At 47.8% G+C, this 18,353-nt stretch overlaps 1 protein-coding gene across 2 annotated transcripts; it reads left to right on the top strand.

Annotated features, from left to right (window-relative positions):
* The first annotated feature begins 1,120 nt into the window (after positions 1–1,120).
* On the top strand, positions 1,121–18,347 carry TRIM54 (tripartite motif containing 54). Of its 2 annotated transcripts, XM_079941121.1 has the most exons (9): positions 1,184–1,660; positions 13,430–13,602; positions 14,128–14,299; positions 16,062–16,157; positions 16,836–17,069; positions 17,333–17,355; positions 17,472–17,596; positions 17,735–17,827; positions 18,135–18,347. In XM_079941121.1, the coding sequence occupies exons 1-9, from the start codon at positions 1,493–1,495 to the stop codon at positions 18,143–18,145; spliced, it is 1,095 nt and encodes a 364-aa protein (XP_079797247.1). In that variant the 5' UTR covers positions 1,184–1,492; the 3' UTR covers positions 18,146–18,347. The 2 variants fall into 2 exon arrangements, with proteins under 2 accessions (XP_079797248.1, XP_079797247.1); XM_079941122.1 differs by lacking the exon at positions 16,062–16,157 and having other exon boundaries at positions 1,121–1,660.
* The last annotated feature ends 6 nt before the right edge of the window (positions 18,348–18,353 follow it).

The following is an 18,353-nucleotide window of genomic DNA, read 5'->3' as shown; positions in this document are numbered from 1 at the left end:
TTCTTAAAACTGGGGCATGAAACGTGTGATAGGGTAAAGATTGCACCTTTACAGACCCTTTCCCCATGTGTGCCTCATCGCACTGTCTCTTTGGTGTCCTCATCACACCACTTCTCGTCTATGCAGGGTCAGAGTCTAGTAACTCCTCAAACTTCTCTCGCCTGACTGGGAGAGGGGCTAAGGGATGTCAGTGAATAAAAGAGCTTTTGTCCAATCCCAGTGCATATGTTGGGCCCCAAAAAGACAAATTGTGCCTGGGATAGAGAAGAAGTAGGAGAAGAAGATAGAGGGCCAGTGTGCACATCTGAAACCAGCCTACCTTGGAGAGCAGGAGTCCAGGACAGCTGTGGAGCTGGGGCAGAGGCTTCCCAGAGCCTTGTGATGATGACTTTGTCAGTGCTCTAAAATTTCCCTGGAGACTGATACCCCTGGTGCCCGAAATAGGTCCCTGGCATTCAGGTTCTTTCTGCCCTGCTCAGCTACTCACAATTTCCTAACAAATTTAAAGTCCTTGGAGTGGCTCCAGTGATGTGTTCATGGACCAGAATCCCACACTTTCTCAGGGGCTTGCTCATGAGGTAGTTCCAGGCCCTGGCACACCTGCCAGCTCCAGCCTCCTGGGCTTCTTTTCCTAGGCGGATATAAGAAAGGTCTGGGCAAAACCAAAAATGGGTCCAGAAGTGTTGAACCAGAGCCTCTCTCTCATCTCTGGTGCCCTTGTTCTGAATCACAGGGTTCAGAGGAAGAGGGCCAAGGTCACTGGCTAAGCCTCAGAGGCAGAAACTTTCACTGACTGTAGGTCTGGCAGGATCTTTCCTCCCACCCTGAGCCATGGATGGTACCTCTCATACAGGCCGATTCAGATTCTGTGTCACTGCCCTGGAAGAGGGGCGCAGGCCAGAGCATGGGGGTCAGGGGCTTACAGGAGCCCCCTAAGAGCCCCTTTGCTGTCCTACCTTCCACCATAAGCGGTGAAGCTCACCCCGCCTCTTGCTCAAGGGAGTCACCGTTCCTGAGTGAGTCAGGGTCACTCGGTGACAGCTGTGGCTCGCCTTACATGAGCTAAATTGGGAGCTGGAATGTCACACACAGATGCCCCTTGTTCCCCACCCCCACGTTAAAAAATAATCTCCTCTCTGGGGAGTGAGAGACAAACAGTGCCGCCCATAGAGTGGACAAGAGTGGTTTGGGAAACAAAAGGAGAAATTCCCAGGGACAGAGCCGTTCAGGGAGGGAGGGATAGAAAAAGCTACGTGTGCCTGGCTGGGGTACAGAGCAGAGACTCAAAGAGAGACACAGAAGTGTCTGAAAACAGCTATTTAAGACAAGGCAAATTGTTAGAGGAAGGGACAGAAGAGATAGCAGAGCTATTTCGGGAGTGAGGGAGCACAAGAATCCGCAGACTGTCTAAAGTAAACGAGGAAGGGTCCAGAGGCAGTGAGGGAAGGCCAGGACTAGGGTCAAGGCCAGGGCAGGCACGATTGCTGAGGGGATGAACTTCACAGTGGGTTTCAAGCCGCTGCTAGGGGATGCACACAGCATGGACAGCCTGGAGAAGCAGCTCATCTGCCCCATCTGCCTGGAGATGTTCTCCAAACCGGTGGTGATCCTGCCCTGCCAGCACAACCTGTGCCGCAAGTGTGCCAATGACGTCTTCCAGGTGGGCCGGGGCAGGGGCAGGGCCGGGTAAAGCAGTGCAGACTCGTGGGAGACTTCTCATCAGGTCAGCGCTGAGATCCCAGGAGGTGAGGGGAGATGGGTTCCATGAGGTGGGTGGTGGCTGTCCTGGCTGACGAGCAGAAGAAGAGCCAGGGGTCCTAGCAGATCCCAAAGTAAGCATGAGTCAGCAGCTGCTCTGCAGGCTGGCGAGTACAGCCAGTGCACGGACAGCCGCTGGGATGCTGGTATCTACAGGGGAAAGGAGACCCCCTTAGAAACTGGGAGGGAAGTGATCCTCCACCAGGCTGTGTGACAGTCTGTGCTTGACTCTGCATTCCAGTTTGGAGTTTGAGATTTCGAGAACAATATGGAAAATCTGGAGAAAATAGCAGTGAGATAATGAAACATTAAAAAATAAACTGTGAGAAAGGTCCATGGTGACAGTGAAACTATTTGTATTTAAAGCAAAGCTGAACGCATCCATCTCTGGTGGGGGGGCAGAGTTAGACAGTGGGCAGGAGACTGGGAATCCTCCCAGCTGAAGTTCACACCTGTGTCCACCTCAGACTGGTCAGTAAAGGGACCTGCTGGTTAAAATGGATTGAGGTCACTTAAGCAGGGAAAAGGCAGAGAATAAATTGTACATCCCCCAAATGTAACCAGTCTTGGCTTATGTGTGGTCATGGAGCAAAGCATAGTTAATCAAGTTCACAGATATCATTTTAGCTCATGGTTTCAAAAATAAAAGCACATATCAGAATGGTTTATATAAATGGGTTTTCTTTCTTGCCCTGTGCCCTGGTGTAGGTTCTAGTAACCTGTAAAATGAACAAAGATCAGGGAGAGTGAGGGATAAAGGCATGTACACACACACACACACACACACACACACACACACACCCTTGCAAATGAAGTAGAAACTCAGAATAGACCAGAGCTGGCTGGCTTAGTAGGCATGGCAGCGATAAGGGACATCGTGAGCACTTAGTCTTCATCTGTATCAGAAATTATGAGGAAATGTGTTGAACACAGTGATTTTCAACTTAACCAAGAAAATGTTTCCCTTTTAAGTTGTTTAGGGGCAGCATGTTTGGGGAAAACAATGGGCTGGCTAATTCAGGTCATTCCACAGCTATGCCCTGTGACCCACCCTTTGCTGTCTGCCATCTTCACTGAACTCCATGGTCTCTCCTGCCATCTTCCCATCAAGGCTTGTTCCCATCTCCTGTTCCTCTATGTGTCCAAACCTGCCATTATTTGGCTCCAGAGAACCTCGGAGCCAGTGATTTTCCCTCTCTGGGATCTGCTTATCCCGGGCACTAAGTCATGTACCAGAGGCTATGCCTTGCCCACTATCTTGGGTTTTCCCTCGGTCTTAGTAACGCTGAACATCCTTCAGGCTGAAATGCCTAGGAGGGAATGACAAAAAGATTTTGCCATCCCTTCTCATGAATTTGTAGTGAAACGTCTTTTCATTAGAGCCTGAAATATGTGAAAGCAAAACAAAGTTTTGAGAGTGAAGGTAACGTGTTCTGTAAAAAATTGGTCAGAATATTAAAGTGCCTGGCACACAGTGTCATTGGGTAGAGGACCCAGGGACGGTCCTACATATGGAGGCTAGAAGCTGTTCAGTCCCTCCTCTGTATCTAGACACACTGTTTTGGTTCCTTGAAGCTCTGGAATACTGATCTGGACCCTGAGAGACCTGGGAATTGTTTGGTACAGAATATTTGGGAGAGAACATGATTCCCAGAGCTTTGCGATGGTTCTGTGCATCTGGACTACTGTGTATCCTTTAAAGTGCCGGGCACCCCTGGGCCCTCCAAGGAGAGAAGCTGAACAGCTCATTTCCTTGCTGCTTTATTTGGGGTGGCCTGGTGGGAGGCTGACCCAGTTCTTCAGCTGCACTATGTATACACATCTCAGTAGACCTCCCTCTGCAAGATGAGCATATTTAGTTTCTCACACATTGCCTCCACATTTTGACAACTCTAGGCATAATCAGATTGTCTGTTTTCTAAGTATGGGGACAAGAATAGGACTTGTGGTTTCTCTCTCTTAAAACTACTTAGGAAGAACACCCTTAGAACATTGCCTAGAAAGTTAATAGGACTTAGAAAAGTGATACCAGTATATTATACACCCACACACACACACTTTTTTTTTTTTCAAACGCTATAGGAATTTATATCATGAAAAGTGAATCTTCACCTCAGGCCCTATGTAATTCCCTTCTCCATTACCAACTTTCTTGGGTATCCTTCCATGGTCCGGTACACGTTTCTGTGTGTGTGTATACACACACGTTTAAACTAAATTCATCCTATACCTGCCTTTGTTCACTCTCTTGGCCATTGTTTCATATCCACACATTCTGATATGCACCTTCGTTTTGGGGACTTCCCCGGCGGTCCAGTGGTTAAGGCTCTGCACTTCCACTGCAGAGGGCACGGGTTCGACCCCCTGGTCAGGGAACTAAGATCCTGCAGGCCTTGCGGCACAGCCAAAAAAAACCACAAAGTTAATGCACCTTCCTTTTTCATGGCTATATAGTGGTCCATTGTTGTAGCTGGGCCACAGTCTGTGTAATCTGCGCTCTGAAACATTTAGATGATGCTCAGTGTTCTGCTGTTCTAAAAACTGCTGTGATGGGCAACAAACAAGAATTTGGAGGGATTATGACCTTATAACATCAGGTTAACAAAAGAGCCAGGAAGCAAAATTTTAAAAGTTAAAATATTTCATTGAGGTAATTCCCTGGCAGTCCAGTGGTTAGGACTCCGAGCTCTCACTGCTGAGGGCCCAGGTTCAATCCCTGGTCGGGGAGCTAAGATCCCACAGGCCACACAACACGGCCAAAAAAGAAAAAAAAAATTTTTTTCATTGAAAATGTTGAACCGTATTAAGGTTTGGGAGGAAGTCATCCATAATTCCCACCTCCTCCAACACAATTATTTTCATGTTTGCATATTATTTTCAAGTGCTTGTCTCATACATATTTTTACTTGGTTGCCATCACAATTTAACTAGTTTTCTTCAGAGCTGTGATACAGCTCTCTCTCTCTCTCTCTCTCTCTCTCTCTCTCTCTGAATTTAAACAGAATAAAACACCAAAACACCACATTAACCCCCTCTAATTTCTCTCTCTCTCTTTCCCTGCACTTGCACCCACTCAGCTACCAAGCATTTTGACTAGAGGAAAGCTGTCGGTGTGGGAATTTGACACAAACATCTTCCCATGTTTCTGAATTTGTAAACTCTATTCACTCCTAAACTACTTTAAAACAGCCTTCGGTTTATTTTTATACCTGCCCCCACTTCACTGTGGGCACTTGTTTATGAGCTGCAACCTGCTGTAATTTAACAGGCAACCAGAAGGGCTTGTAAGAAGGTTGATCAGAAACAGCTTTTCTGGACGGTGTCCATGTAGGGAGAGATTTACAGAGATGGGAATAGCAAGAAAGGGGCCTCTTTCTCTCATCAAGGCAGTCTGGGAAGGAGATGACCTCTTTTACTTCATCCCCGAATTCCACTTCTTTACTGGCTAATTGTTAGGACCTGCTGTCATCAAGTGTAGGCCAGCTGGTGAAAACCCTACACAGCCTGTCTCCTCGGCCACTTCCACCTGCTACTGAGGGCACCAAGACATCCCCTCCCCAGCCCAGCCTTGGGCAGGTCTCCTTTTTGAGAAGTTGGTTCACTGAAATTTTGTGAATTGTGTTAACCTTGTAGCAGGCTTAGGATCTTCCTTTAGGGAAGAAACTGGGTTGAGTGGGAAACAAAATCATAGAGACTCAGCATTCCTGGGCTCAAGTCCCACCAGCTTCTTCCTTAATTTGTCATGTGATGTAAAGCAGGTTATTTCACCTCTTCAAGCCTGTTTACACATGTATGGACGAAACGGAGGTTTTATTTTATTTTTTTGGTTTTTTGGCCTCGAGGCATATGGGATCTCAGCCCCCTGACCAGGAATCGAACCCACGCCCCCTGCATTGGAAGGCAAAGGCTTAACCACTGGACCGCCAGGGAAGTCCCCGAAACGGAGGTTTTAAACTGATCTTTAACATCCTTGTGATTCTAACAATCTGATTTCACAAATTCAAGAAATGTCATTATGGATTTCCATTTTTTCAGGACTTTGCATTCTGTTACTAGCGTCCTACCTTGTCTCACTCTTCTGCTTACCAGCCCTCCTTTCAGCCAGGCTCCGTTCACAAACCCCTGTGCCACACTCATTGCTAGCTTCTGTCGGGCAGAGCTAGCTCACCACCCAAAACCCCTTCTCCACCCACAGCTCAGCTTTTGCCGCCAACGCCTGTATTCTTCTAAAGCTCAGAGGAAGAGGGCCAAGGTCACCAGACCAAATGTCTGGTCTTCTGCCACCATTTTCCCAGTTTCTCCAGTGTATTCTGAGGGTCTGGCCCAGAGGATTTGCATGGTCCACTATTCATCATTGGCCAGGCCAATAGTTTAGGGGAGGTAGCCTCCAACAACCCCGCTTCCATCCTGGGCCAGTATCCCCAATCAGCATCACTCTGGATAGCAGGAAAGTGGGAAAACATTCTGAGATAAGAATTTGATAGAGAAACTGCGTTCACAGAGCATCTTTCTAGATGGAATGTTTCTATTGGATGCCATGGACCATTACAAAAGAAATAGAAGCCACCATATAGCTCTTATGCCACACAAAACCCCTGATCATGGCCTAGAATTCCATGTATTTATTCCATTCCATTTTATCCTTCACAGTGAAGAAAGAACAGTTATTTCATGTCCTGTGGTTCTCTGTGGTCATATATTTTTAAGGTCTAGATTAGGATTTTTAATAACCATTTGTACAGTGCTTTATAATTTATAGAGTACCTTCACATGTGTGATTCCATTTGAGTTAGAATCAATGTTATTTCCATTTTACAGGGGAGAATACAGGAAACAGGTTACAGTCACACAAACAAAGGGACAGAGCAGGGACGTAAATCTAGGTGTTCTGTTTCCTAGAGTGATGGAATTTTCTCTACACATCACATTATTGGCCTGTGAAATTTTACTTTATGGGGCTGGCTCCCTTGTGTAAATGTAAGATTTAAGCAAAGTTATTTCTTAGTCTTGAAAGAGAAAGATAAACAGAAGCAGAAGATAGCTTATGCTAACTGGATATTGGTCAGCTGAGAGATCTTTAGCCCAAGGTGGAGACTGTCAGCTATGGAGACGTACTAAGGAAGTTGCCATGCGCACCTCAGAGTGTAAAGTTCCTGTTTGTGATGAGACCATGTGGGGACTCACAATCAGGGCAGGAAGTAATCTCTTTTTGTGCTATAGATCCCTTTTTAGTTTGTGAAGCCTATGGATCCTAAGGACAATGTATGTGTGTGTTTTTTTAAGAACAGGGTTTTTAAGTGCATAAATTATAACATATATGATTATAAAGAAAACCAATTGCATTAGAACACAGCATGCAGTCTCAGTGGGGGTGATATGCTCCAATTATATCTGTGGTATTAAAAAAAATTTATTGCAATTTTACATTTTATTTATTTTCTGCTCTTATGTAAAATTTATTCCCCAGCTCTGTTGAGGTATAATTGACAAAATTATATATATTTAAGGTATACAACATGATCATGTGATATATCTATACATTGTAAAATGACTACCACAATCAAGGTAGTTAACACATTCATCACAGTTTCCATTTTTGTGTGTGAGGGGTCTAGACTCTCTCAGCAGATGCCAAGTACACAATACAGTGTCATTAGCTACAGTCACCATGCTGTACATCACCTCCCGGGAACTTCATTTTATAACTGCAAGTTTGTGCCCTTTGACCAACAGCTACCCATTTCCCCACCACAAGTCTCTGGCAACTGACTTTCTAATCTCTGCTTCTATGAGTTTGACATTTTTAAGATTTGTGGTGTTAAAATTTAATTGCGGGGGATAGCAATTGGGGGGGAAATGTCTTAAAATGCTCTTAGAAGAGGCAGGAGTGAAAAAAAGCTTGAGAAACACTGGAATATAATTACGAAAATAATTAGAACATGTTTTTTGATAGAGTAATATATGTGCTTCTCGATAAACCATTAAATAATGAGATGGGGGACTTCCCTGGCGGGCCAGTGGTTAGGACTCTGTGCTTCCACTGCACGGGGCACGGGTTCGATCCCTGGTCAGGGAACTAAGATCCCACATGCCTCGCGGTGCAGCCAAAAAAAAAAAGAGAGAGAAGGAACAGTGGGCCTAATAACTACTATAGTTTAGAAGTAGTGATAAGCATAAATTGTTCTTGGAGATTTGATCAACAACTGTGATCAATAATGTGATATGAAAATACTCGTTGGTGACAAAGTCACAGGTACTGCTAAACCTACGTGGTTTGTTGCCTACCTTCATATTTGAAGAAAGCGCTCAAGTTCTGCTCGGCACGTTAGTGAAAATGAAGATGTAATTGTTTTCCCATCGAGGCTCACAGACTCCTTAAGTTGTAGTCATGGATCTTTTGGGGGCTGTGGCCCCCAGGTTAAGTTCTCCAGCATTTATTCCCCAGCTCTGTTGAGGTATAATTGACAAAATTATAGATTTTGTCACACAAAATGTATACAGCATCCAGCTTCCGGTGTCTTCCCAAGCATCCAGGCTTGAAATGCCTGAATTGTCTCACTCCCTCCTTTCCCCACAGCCCACCCACAGCCAAGTGACTGGCCAGATTCCACCTCTGGCATCCCTAGTCTTTGCAGGATTACTGCCACTATCTGAGGGCAAGCCTGTGACCTGCACTGACTGTGGCTCTTGCTTCTGATCTATGCCTTTAGATCAGAAGCAAAAGCCATAGCCTCCTCTCCCATGTATCCAAATCACCTCTGTTAGATTAATATTCTAATTTTCTCTTGCAGTTTAGAAACCTTGCCTATAAAGTTAAGTTCAGATCTTTACCCTTGGATTCAAAGCCCTCCATGTTTTTACCACAATTATTTTTAAAAAGCCCTTCTTGGGGGCTTCCCTGGTGGTGCAGTGGTTAAGAATCCGCCTGCCAATGCAGGGGACACAGGTTCGAGCCCTGGTCCAGGAAGATCCCACATGCCGCGGAGCAACTAAGCCCGTGCGCCACAACTACTGAGCCTGCGCTCTAGAGCCCACGAGCCACAACTACTGAGCCCACGTGCCACAACTGCTGAAGCTCACGTGCCTACAGCCCGTGCTCCGCAACAAGAGAAGACACCGCAACAGAGAGTAGCCCCTGCTCGCCATAACTAGAGAAAGCCCGCGTGCAGCAACGAAGACCCAACGCAGCCAAAAAAAAAAGAAAAAAAAAAAAAGCCCTTCTTGGTAAAACCTACCTTTCTAGCTCCTCCCCCACCCCGCAACCCACGCCCGTCTCAGGACTCCTCTGTCTGTAACCTAAACTCCTATAGTATCTCTGGTCTCCTGAAACTCTTTCCTAACGACCATCTCCTGCTTCCTGTCTACCCTGTCTTCAAATGGTATCTTCTTAAACAGCTCCTCCCTCGCACTAACATAGTTCCTTACGGTCTCCTAAATAGCATTTTCACTTGTTAACTCGTCTGGCACTCTAGCGCCCCCTTTTCATTCACGGCAGGATTGAGCATTGCACTTTTTAAAAGTAAAGGTTTTTTTTCTTCCTCCAAACCCAAAGTCCTTGTACAAAATTTGGAAATTATATTAGAAAAAAAAAAGGAATCACCCACAATTCTATCACTCAATGGAAATGATTGCCAAAATGTTTAATTTTTATTTTATGTATTTTATAAAGTAATTTCATGGTCTATACAAAGATATTGGGTAAACGTAGATGACTACAAAGAAGAAATTTTAAAATCCTGTAAATCCCATCACCCATTTCAAAATTGGGATCCTACTGTCTATATAGACTTATATCCTGCTTTTTTCATGGGTCTCTCCCCATGTTAAGAACTGTTAAAGATAGTTGCATAATAATTCCTCTATAACTCATTTAATATTTACTATTAAATAACCAGCACGTTAAGTATCTGAAAAAGCAATTTTACTGTTCATTCTGGTTACAAAAAATAATACAGGTGTATTACATAAAATTTAAACCTCACAGATAATACAAATTGTAGAATGTATAAATCCATCTAAATACACTAGGGCTGTTTCAGAGGAGATAGGATTTCAGGAAGTGCTGGCATCAGGCAGGAAGAGGGCGATCCAGGGACAGCTAGGGACTGGCAAAAACAAGTGAAATACCGGATCACAGGAGCCAAAAGGTTAAACAGAGTGGGGTGGCCTGCAAGGTGTGAGAGGAGAAGGTTGTTATGAAAACCAACAACTCCCTTCCCCCACACTGGTCAGTATTCTTACCATAAATATATCCATTAAGGCTCATTGCTCAGAAAACATCAGCCTTTGAAGGGAGTTAGTGCTAAGTACAAATCCTCTTTTTAGATCTGAGGAAATTTGAGCCCTAAGAGAAATTATTTTCCCAAGGTCATAAATGGCAAATCCCAAACCAGATCTTCAGATCAGTTACTTTCCCTACATCATCCTGCATTAAATGCCCTCTGTTAAAATACAGAGATGTTGCCAAGAATGGGTAACAATTTTATCTACATATCCAGTACAGGTGACTTTCTCAAGGTAGCCACCTAGCATTTGCGAAAGGTTTGGGACACAAGACACACAAATTTTGATAAGGGGAGTCAGAAAAGGGTTAGAGCAAACATCCCAAACTTCATTCTCCTTTCACCTTCCTGATGTTTGCCAAAGCTGTGTACCACCTATGCTATGCTTGAGTATTTCTATTTAAAAGAACTCACATTTTTTAAACTTTTTATTTTACAATATATTGGAGTATAGTTGACTAACAATGTTGTGGAAAAGAACTCTTTTTTTAAATAAATTTATTTATTTTTGGCTGCGTTGGGTCTTCGTTGCTTCACACGGGTTTTCTCTAGTTGCGGCGAGTGGGGGCTACTCTTCCTTGCAGTGCGCGGGCTTCTCATTGCGGTGGCTTCTCTTGCTGCGGAGCACAGGCTCTAGGCACGCGGCCTTCAGTAGTTTTGGCACACGTGCTCAGTAGTTGTGGCTCACGGGGTCAGTAGTTGTGGCACGCGGGCTATAGAGCGCAGGCTCAGTAGCTGTGGCGCACTGGCTTCGTTGCTCCACGGCACGTGGGATCTTCCCAGACCAGGGCTCGAACCTGTGTCCCCTGCATTGGCAGGCGGATTCTTAACCACTGCGCCACCAGGGAAGTCCCAGAACTCACTTTTAAAGCTGAAATATTTGTCATTCTAAATGACAAAATCCATGAAAAATCATGTGTGGTTTTTTTGTGTTTTTTTTGCGGTACACGGGGCTCTTACTGTTGTGGCCTCTCCCGTTGCGGAGCACAGGCTCCGGACGTGCAGGCTCAGCGGCCATGGCTCACGGGCCCAGCCGCTCCGCGGCATGTGGGATCTTCCCGGACCGCGGCACGAACCCGTGTCCCCTGCATCGGCAGGCGGACTCTCAACCACTGCGCCATCAAGAAGCCCCAAATGTAATGTTTATGATGTGCCTGTCACTCTCCCCAAGATAAGTCACCCAGTTCACAGTGGGGCCACATTTCCTGCCTTGCCTACATCTCTTGCTACCAAAGGATCAAATAAGACTCTGGACTTGGATGCCCTCTATGTGCTGTAGGTGCTGCTGCACACGCATTAGGGTCCTGGTTGATGTAGAGCAGAAGGATTTGGAGAATTTTATGGAACCCAATTGCAGGAAATACATCTGAACATACAAAGTCACAGGTGACTGCTCTCTCCATTACTCTCTAGGAGTTCATGGTGTTCCAGCCAATTAGGATTAGGTTCGGCTGTAAAAGACAGAAAACCAAAAATAACAATGGCTTCAAGTAGGTAAAACTTTGTTTTTTCTCTCCAGTGAAAGTGTGGTTAGGTAGTCCAGGACTGTCTCATAAGAGACTCACTCCTTTTATCTTGTTGCCATTCTCGACATGTGGCTACTTCATGGCTCAAGATTGCTGCTTCAACCTACGCCAGTCCATATATATTTTTTAATTTATTTACTTTATTTATTTATTTTTAGCTGCGTTGGGTCTTCGTTGTTGTGTGCAGGCTTTCTCTAGTTGCGGTGAGCGGGGGCTACTCTTCGTTGCGGTGCACGGGCTTCTCATTGCGGTGGCTTCTCTTGTGGAGCACAGGCTCTAGGCACACAGGTTTCAGTTGTTGTGACACATGGGCTTCAGTAGCTGTGGCTCGCAGGCTCTAGAGTGCAGGCTCAGTCATTGTGGCACACGGGCTTAGTTGCTCCGCAGCATGTGGGATCTTCCAGGCCAGGGATCGAACCCGTGTCCCCTGCATTGGCAGGCGGATTCTTAACCCCTGCGCCACCAGGGAAGTCCTGCCAGTCCACCTTCAATCCAGCCAGCATGAAGGAGAGAAGAGGAGGAGTAGGGCATGCCCTTCCCATTAAAGATACTTCCTAGAAATTGCACAAAACATTTCTATTTATATACCATTGGCCAGAACGCAGTCACCTGGTCACACCCAACTGGAAGGGAGGCTTGGTCACATGGTCTTTATTCCATGTGTCTTGCTAAAAACTCAGAGCCTCTATTATTGAAGAAGAAGGGGTGAATATCAAGCAACAATAAGCAGTATTTACAAGTCTTTCATCTCTGCTGCTCTCCCCAGATTGACTTTCTCTTCCTTGCAGACCAGCCTTCTCTGTTCACAGTGTCTGACCCCTCACACTGTCCACCTGCACAGATTTTGGGGTGGCCACAATGTCAGCTTTTAGCCCAACTTCACAAGTCTTTTTTCAGTTCAAAAGCTGCACATGGTCTGGTCACCTCAGCCTCTGTGACTCGATTCCAAGTTCCTAGAGAGAAAATTTGATTGGTCCTGTTGGGTCAGGTGATCACCTCCTCAATTCTGAGCCAAGCATCGGTGGCCTGGGCCATGGCAGGGCTCTCCCTTTTAGGATGGGATGGAGCAAGTTCCCTAAGAGGTGTAAGCGGGAGGAAGTGGTGAGCAGCTCTGGTAAACCCTTCTTCTGAGCTTCCTCCTGTCATAACACGCAGCCCATCGGATGTGGTTGTCAGTTTGCTCTCCCTGATGGTAATGTGATGTACCTGTTCATGTTTCATCCCCAGAGCCTAGCAATTACCTGACACACTCAATGTTTACGGTAGAATGAATAATCCAATCTCGTCCTTAATTGTACAGAGGTTGAATGCTTGCCCAAATATGCATAGTAGGGCAGTGTTGGGGCAGCACAAGAACCCAGGACTACTGATTCCCAGTCCCTGGAGTGATTTTCCCGAATTACCCAGCTCGATAGGTCTGCCCCATTGTTCAGCACTTGTCGCCGTGCCCCTGACCGTGGCTGCAGAGAACGTCCCCCAGATGTGGCCTGTGAGAACCCCAGGCTGGAGGACTGCAACACTCAGAGTCCATTTCCTACTTTGGTCTTCCTGCTGAGGTCAATGTCTCCCCACAGCTCCAAGCTGGGCCCCTTTGAGGAGAGCTTGCCCTACCCAGGCTTGATCAAGCTAGGCTCTGGATGTAGGGACAGTCAAGGAGGTGAGCTGAGTAACAAGGCAAAGGTGGGAAAGTCTCCATGGCCACCCACCGGGAGCTGCTCTCAGAGGAGCGCGCAGCCATGGAAAAGAGCTGATGCTTCCTCTTCACCACTCTCCTACTCCCCAGTCCCTGTGATATCCCCCCTGCCTCCTCCCAGTTCCCCCATGACTCACTGTGCCTTTCTCTCACGCTCCCCGTCCCCACAGGCCTCAAACCCTCTGTGGCAATCCCGGGGCTCCACCACTGTGTCTTCAGGAGGCCGTTTCCGCTGCCCGTCTTGCAGGCATGAGGTTGTCCTGGACCGACATGGTGTCTACGGCCTGCAGCGGAACCTGCTAGTGGAGAACATTATCGACATTTACAAGCAGGAGTCCTCCCGGTGAGCTGTTAGGGTCTCTTGTTTCTCTAAAGTGCAGGGCCTGGGACACAGGCAGGGAACCCATCAGGGCCAGAAGAGAGGAGCTGAAACGATCAACCTGCCTCTTCAGTTTAGTGATGAGAGGACTGGACCTGAGAAGAGGAGGGACTTGCCCCCAGCTCGTCAGGTCACCCAGCTCAGGCAGCCTCTGATTCCTGGTTAGTGCTTCCCCCTCTTCACCTCGGAAGGGGCTGGCCATCCACCAGCAAGGTCCTTGCCAACCCTCCATGACGTCCCGCCCCACGGGACTTCCCTGCCCTGGAATAGAAACTACTCTTGGATCTAGGTCTCCACTGTGCCATAGCTCTATTCCTCAAAGGAAGAGCCCCGTGGAAGTCACTCGCCTGCCCAGCCACAGCACCAGCTGCAGGGGCAGAGAAGGTGGCGCTGGGCACCTGAAGAGAAGGTGTTCATGGGGCCTCACACTCTTGCCCCCCACCCAGCCTGGCCCCTGACCCTCCTGCCACCCTGCCCGCTACCCTCCAGGCCGCTGAATTCCAAGGCTGAGCAGCACCTCATGTGCGAGGAGCATGAAGATGAGAAGATCAATATCTACTGCCTGAGCTGTGAAGTGCCCACCTGCTCTCTCTGCAAGGTCTTCGGCGCCCACAAGGACTGTGAGGTGGCCCCACTGCCCACCATTTACAAACGCCAGAAGGTATCAAGCAGCAGAGGGAGCAGGCGTGTGGGGGTGGGGACATAGGACAGGGTCTCAAACTATAGCCTCTTAGTCCACTTGGTTTCAAAGGCAGGCAGATCAGGGCTGAGGTCCCAAGTCTATGCGTGACTCAGTGTGTGACCTTGGGTAAGTCACTTGTCCTCTCTGGCCCTCACGTTCCTCACTTGTAAAATGGGGATGAAAATGCTTACCCCTGAGATCTGTAAGGATAAAATGAGAAATGGATGCAGTATGGTGGACTCTCAAGGCCATCTCACTGTCACACATCTAGATTCTACATAAAACATAATTTAAAAGTTAAATTGGTAGACACGTAGGAAGCAAAGGAAAGCTCCAAGTGCCGGTGAGGTGGGGAGAGGAGGAGGGGAAGTGGGATGAGAACAGAACCCTGAGTGATAAGCACGGAAAAGGCAGGATTTCCCACAGGGCAAATTATTACTGAACTAGAGAGATGAGATTATGCCTCCAAACTCCTAAAAGGTGGGGGGCCTGCAGTGAGGACCCCCAAGGATCCCAGCTTAAACTGGAATCCCAGGAATCCCTAAAGTGGTCAGTTGTGCCACCTGGCTTTTGACAAAAGCAAATGCAAATTCTGCCTGGAGGAAAAACCCTCAATTTAGGCCTTGGGTTTTTCTTAGATTAAGAACAACAAAAGATTATCTCATGATTGAAGATACACAAAGAAATTCAGATACTGGAATTACTGAAGAATGAAAAGTCACTTTGCATAAAATACTTTAAAATGGAATTTAAAAATAAGCAATAGGGACTTCCCTGCTGGTCCAGTGGTTAAGAATCTGCCTTCTAATGCAGGGACCAGGGTTTGATCCCTGGTCAGGGAACTAGGATCCTACATGCTGTGGGGCAACTAAGCCTGCACACCACAATGAAGAGCCCGTGTGCTGCAACAAAGACCCTGCATGCCACAAGTAAGGCCCAATGCAGCCAAAAATAAATAAATAAATATTTTAAAAAAGCAATAATAGACTATCAAAAATGCAGATTTGACAAAGAACCAAATAGAGCTTTTAGAAACGAAAATATAATTGTTGACATAAAACATTCAAAGGATGAATTAAATGACAGATTTCTCTCAGGAAGAGAGGACTGGGGAATTCCCTGGCGGTCCAGTGGTTAGGACTCCACACTTTCACTGTTGAGGGCCCGCGTTCAATCCCTGGTCAGGGAACTAAGATCCCACAAGCCACGGGGCATGGCAAAAAAAATTTTTTTTAATTAAAAAAAAAAGATGGGTAAGAGGGGACTGAAAAAACAACTTAGAATACAGCACTGGGAGATGAGGAGGTTGAGAATGAGAAGGTCTAACATATATCTAATCAGAGTCACAGAACGAGAGAATAAAGAGAATGGAAAAGAGGCAATATTATCCTAATGGCTAATCATGAAGAATTTTTCAAAATTGATGGAAGACATGAATCTACAGATAAGGCATCTAGGCCAGTGCCTGGCATTTGGTGGCTATTTGGTGAATGTCTCTTCCTTTCTCATTTGGTGGTGGAGGACTTCCTCTCTCCACCTCCTTCCAGAATCCATAGAGTGTGCTTCCACACTTCTTGAATGGCTCCAAACTCTCTAGATCTCTGTCAGAGCTGCCCTGAAGATGCCCTAATGGTGGAGTGGAGGGGGCAGTCCTTTCCTGGGCAGCCTGGCCAGGGTGGGAGGGGCACAGCTCTTGACTAGGTCCTCCAGCCCTAAGTGCTGGCCTGTGTGTGTGTGGCAGAGTGAGCTCAGTGATGGCATCTCGATGCTGGTGGCAGGCAATGACCGTGTGCAAGCAGTGATCACACAGATGGAGGAGGTGTGCCAGACCATTGAGGTGAGACTGGGATGGGAGGGAGGGAAAGTTTCTGGACTCCTGGAGGTGGATCACAAGTAGTGGGATGTGCTTACCAGGCTGTTGGTTTGAATCCCAGCTCTGTCCCTGACTAGCTCTGTGACTTTGGTCCAGTAACTTAACTTCTCTGTGTTCAGTTTTTCTTGTTTTTAACTATATAAAACAGTGATGAGAGAATGATATGTTAGCTACCTCATTGGATCTTTTTGAGAATTAAATGAGATAATACAAGTAATATAGACAGCACTCATGAAGCTTCTTTAAAATATAGTGTTGTCTGCTGAGAGAGTAGATCTTAAAAGTTCTCATCACAGGAAAAAAAAAATCGTAATCTATGTATGGTGCTGGATGTTAACCAGACATATTGTGGTGATCATTTCAAAATATATACAAATGTTGAATCATCATGTTGTATACCTGAAGCTAATATAATGTTATATGTCAAGTAAACCTTAACAAAATATATATCATTATGATTACTGAAAAGATCTGGGAATCAGCAGCCCTTGGCTGGAGTTCTGTCTCTGCCACTAATTTGTGGTGTAATCGACAGGTCACTTTTCTTCTTGGCTGTCTGTGACTTCAATTAAGTCGGGAGTGGGACAAGTAGCCCCGTGCTCTCCCAGTTACGAGGTCTCATCCTTGCTTCCGGTCTTTCAGGACAACAGCCGGAGGCAGAAGCAGTTGCTAAACCAGAGGTTTGAGGCCCTGTGCGCAGTTCTGGAGGAGCGTAAGGGTGAGCTGCTGCAGGCGCTGGCCCTGAAGCAGGAGGAGAAGCTGCAGCGCGTCAGGGGCCTCATCCGCCAGTACGGAGACCACCTGGAGGCCTCCTCTAAGCTGGTGGAGTCCGCCATCCAGTCCATGGAGGAACCGCAGATGGCGCTCTATCTGCAGGTGGGCTTTGGGGGATGGTGTCAGGCTGCCTAGTGGCTGCAGTGGGGGCCTTGGCACAGGGAGACGGTGTTCAAGTCCTATCTCTGGCACCTACTTGCCCCACGGCCTTGGGCAAATCACCCCCTCTGAGTCCATTATTTCCTTAACGAATTGGGACGCGCATCCCCACCGACCCCGCAGGACTGTGTTGGGCATCAGAAATGGGACTTTGCCAGAGATTGGCTGGCACAATGCTTACTCTCACCCTCTTTTCTTCCCTGCAGCAGGCCAAGGAGCTGATCAATAAGTGAGTAGGTGGAGTGGGAAGGTGAAGGAAGGGGCCGCGGGGGCTCCGCTGCCACCGGGAGGGGGTGAGGGTGCTGGGTGCTTCCAAATGAGCCGCTGCCGCTGCGGTTGCCGCAGGGTCGGGACAATGTCAAAGGTGGAGCTGGGTGGACGGCCGGAGCCGGGCTATGAAAGCATGGAGCAATTCACCGTGAGCGTGGAGCATGTGGCCGAAATGCTGAGGACCATCGACTTCCAGCCAGGTGAGGGAGCGAGGATGGGAGGGGGCGGCGGGCCGCTAGGACTAAGCGTCCAGACCCTCCAGGTTGGGGGTCGGGGGATGGGTGCAAGACGGCCAGAGAATAGGGGACTCCAGCTCACCCAGCCTTCCTTCCGCGCAGGCGCTTCTGGGGAGGAAGAGGATGAGGAGGTAGCGTTGGACGGGGAAGAGGGCAGCGCAGGGCCAGAGGAAGAGCGGCTGGAGGCGTCGGAAGGTGAGTGTGGGCATTGGCGGGGTCTGCCTGGTACCGCCCCTCCCCCGGCGATCTCCCTCTCTGCTGCATAAAGGATCGCTTGGGGCCCCTACTCCCAACCTGAACCAGGAGGGGTGCGCCCCCTAGCGCGCGTGCTGAAGTACAACTTTCTTTCCCACCATCCATTCCTCTGGGGGTTTGGGAGTCCGAGTTGGGTGGGGAAGTGGAGGAGAAACCCTCCAGGCTGGGGAAAGGGAGTGAGCTGGGCTTCGGAGTTGCCTTGTCTCTTTGGAGCGCCCGCCCACCGAGCTTTCTTTCCCGGGGACAGGCCTGCACTGACTCGCCCCTGTTGGGGAGGCTGCGCACCGGCGGCCTGGCGCTCGGGTGGTGAAGGACCTGAGCAGGGACCACCCGCCACCCAGCTCGGAGCGCCGCCGCGGGGGAGGGGCTCAATAAAGGGCTAATGCGTCCCGACCCGCAGCTCCTTTCACTGCTCACTCTCTCAGCCTCGTCTTCGGCGACGATCGCATCACCATCCATCCCAACC

The sequence above is a fragment of the Stenella coeruleoalba genome, assembly GCF_951394435.1.
Source record: "Stenella coeruleoalba genome assembly, chromosome: 13".
Taxonomy (NCBI): domain Eukaryota; kingdom Metazoa; phylum Chordata; class Mammalia; order Artiodactyla; family Delphinidae; genus Stenella; species Stenella coeruleoalba.
Note: the sequence above shows the minus strand (reverse complement) of the source record. Positions and strands in the feature narration are given on the sequence as shown.

Excerpts from the sequence above, each read along its gene's own strand:
- TRIM54 (XM_079941121.1), top strand. The coding sequence starts at position 1,493 with ATGAACTTCACAGTGGGTTTCAAGCCGCTGCTAGGGGATGCACACAGC. Across the intron at positions 13,603-14,127 it reads TACAAGCAGGAGTCCTCCCG|GCCGCTGAATTCCAAGGCTG; the intron begins GTGAGCTGTTAG and ends GCTACCCTCCAG. Across the intron at positions 17,356-17,471 it reads GCCAAGGAGCTGATCAATAA|GGTCGGGACAATGTCAAAGG; the intron begins GTGAGTAGGTGG and ends CGGTTGCCGCAG.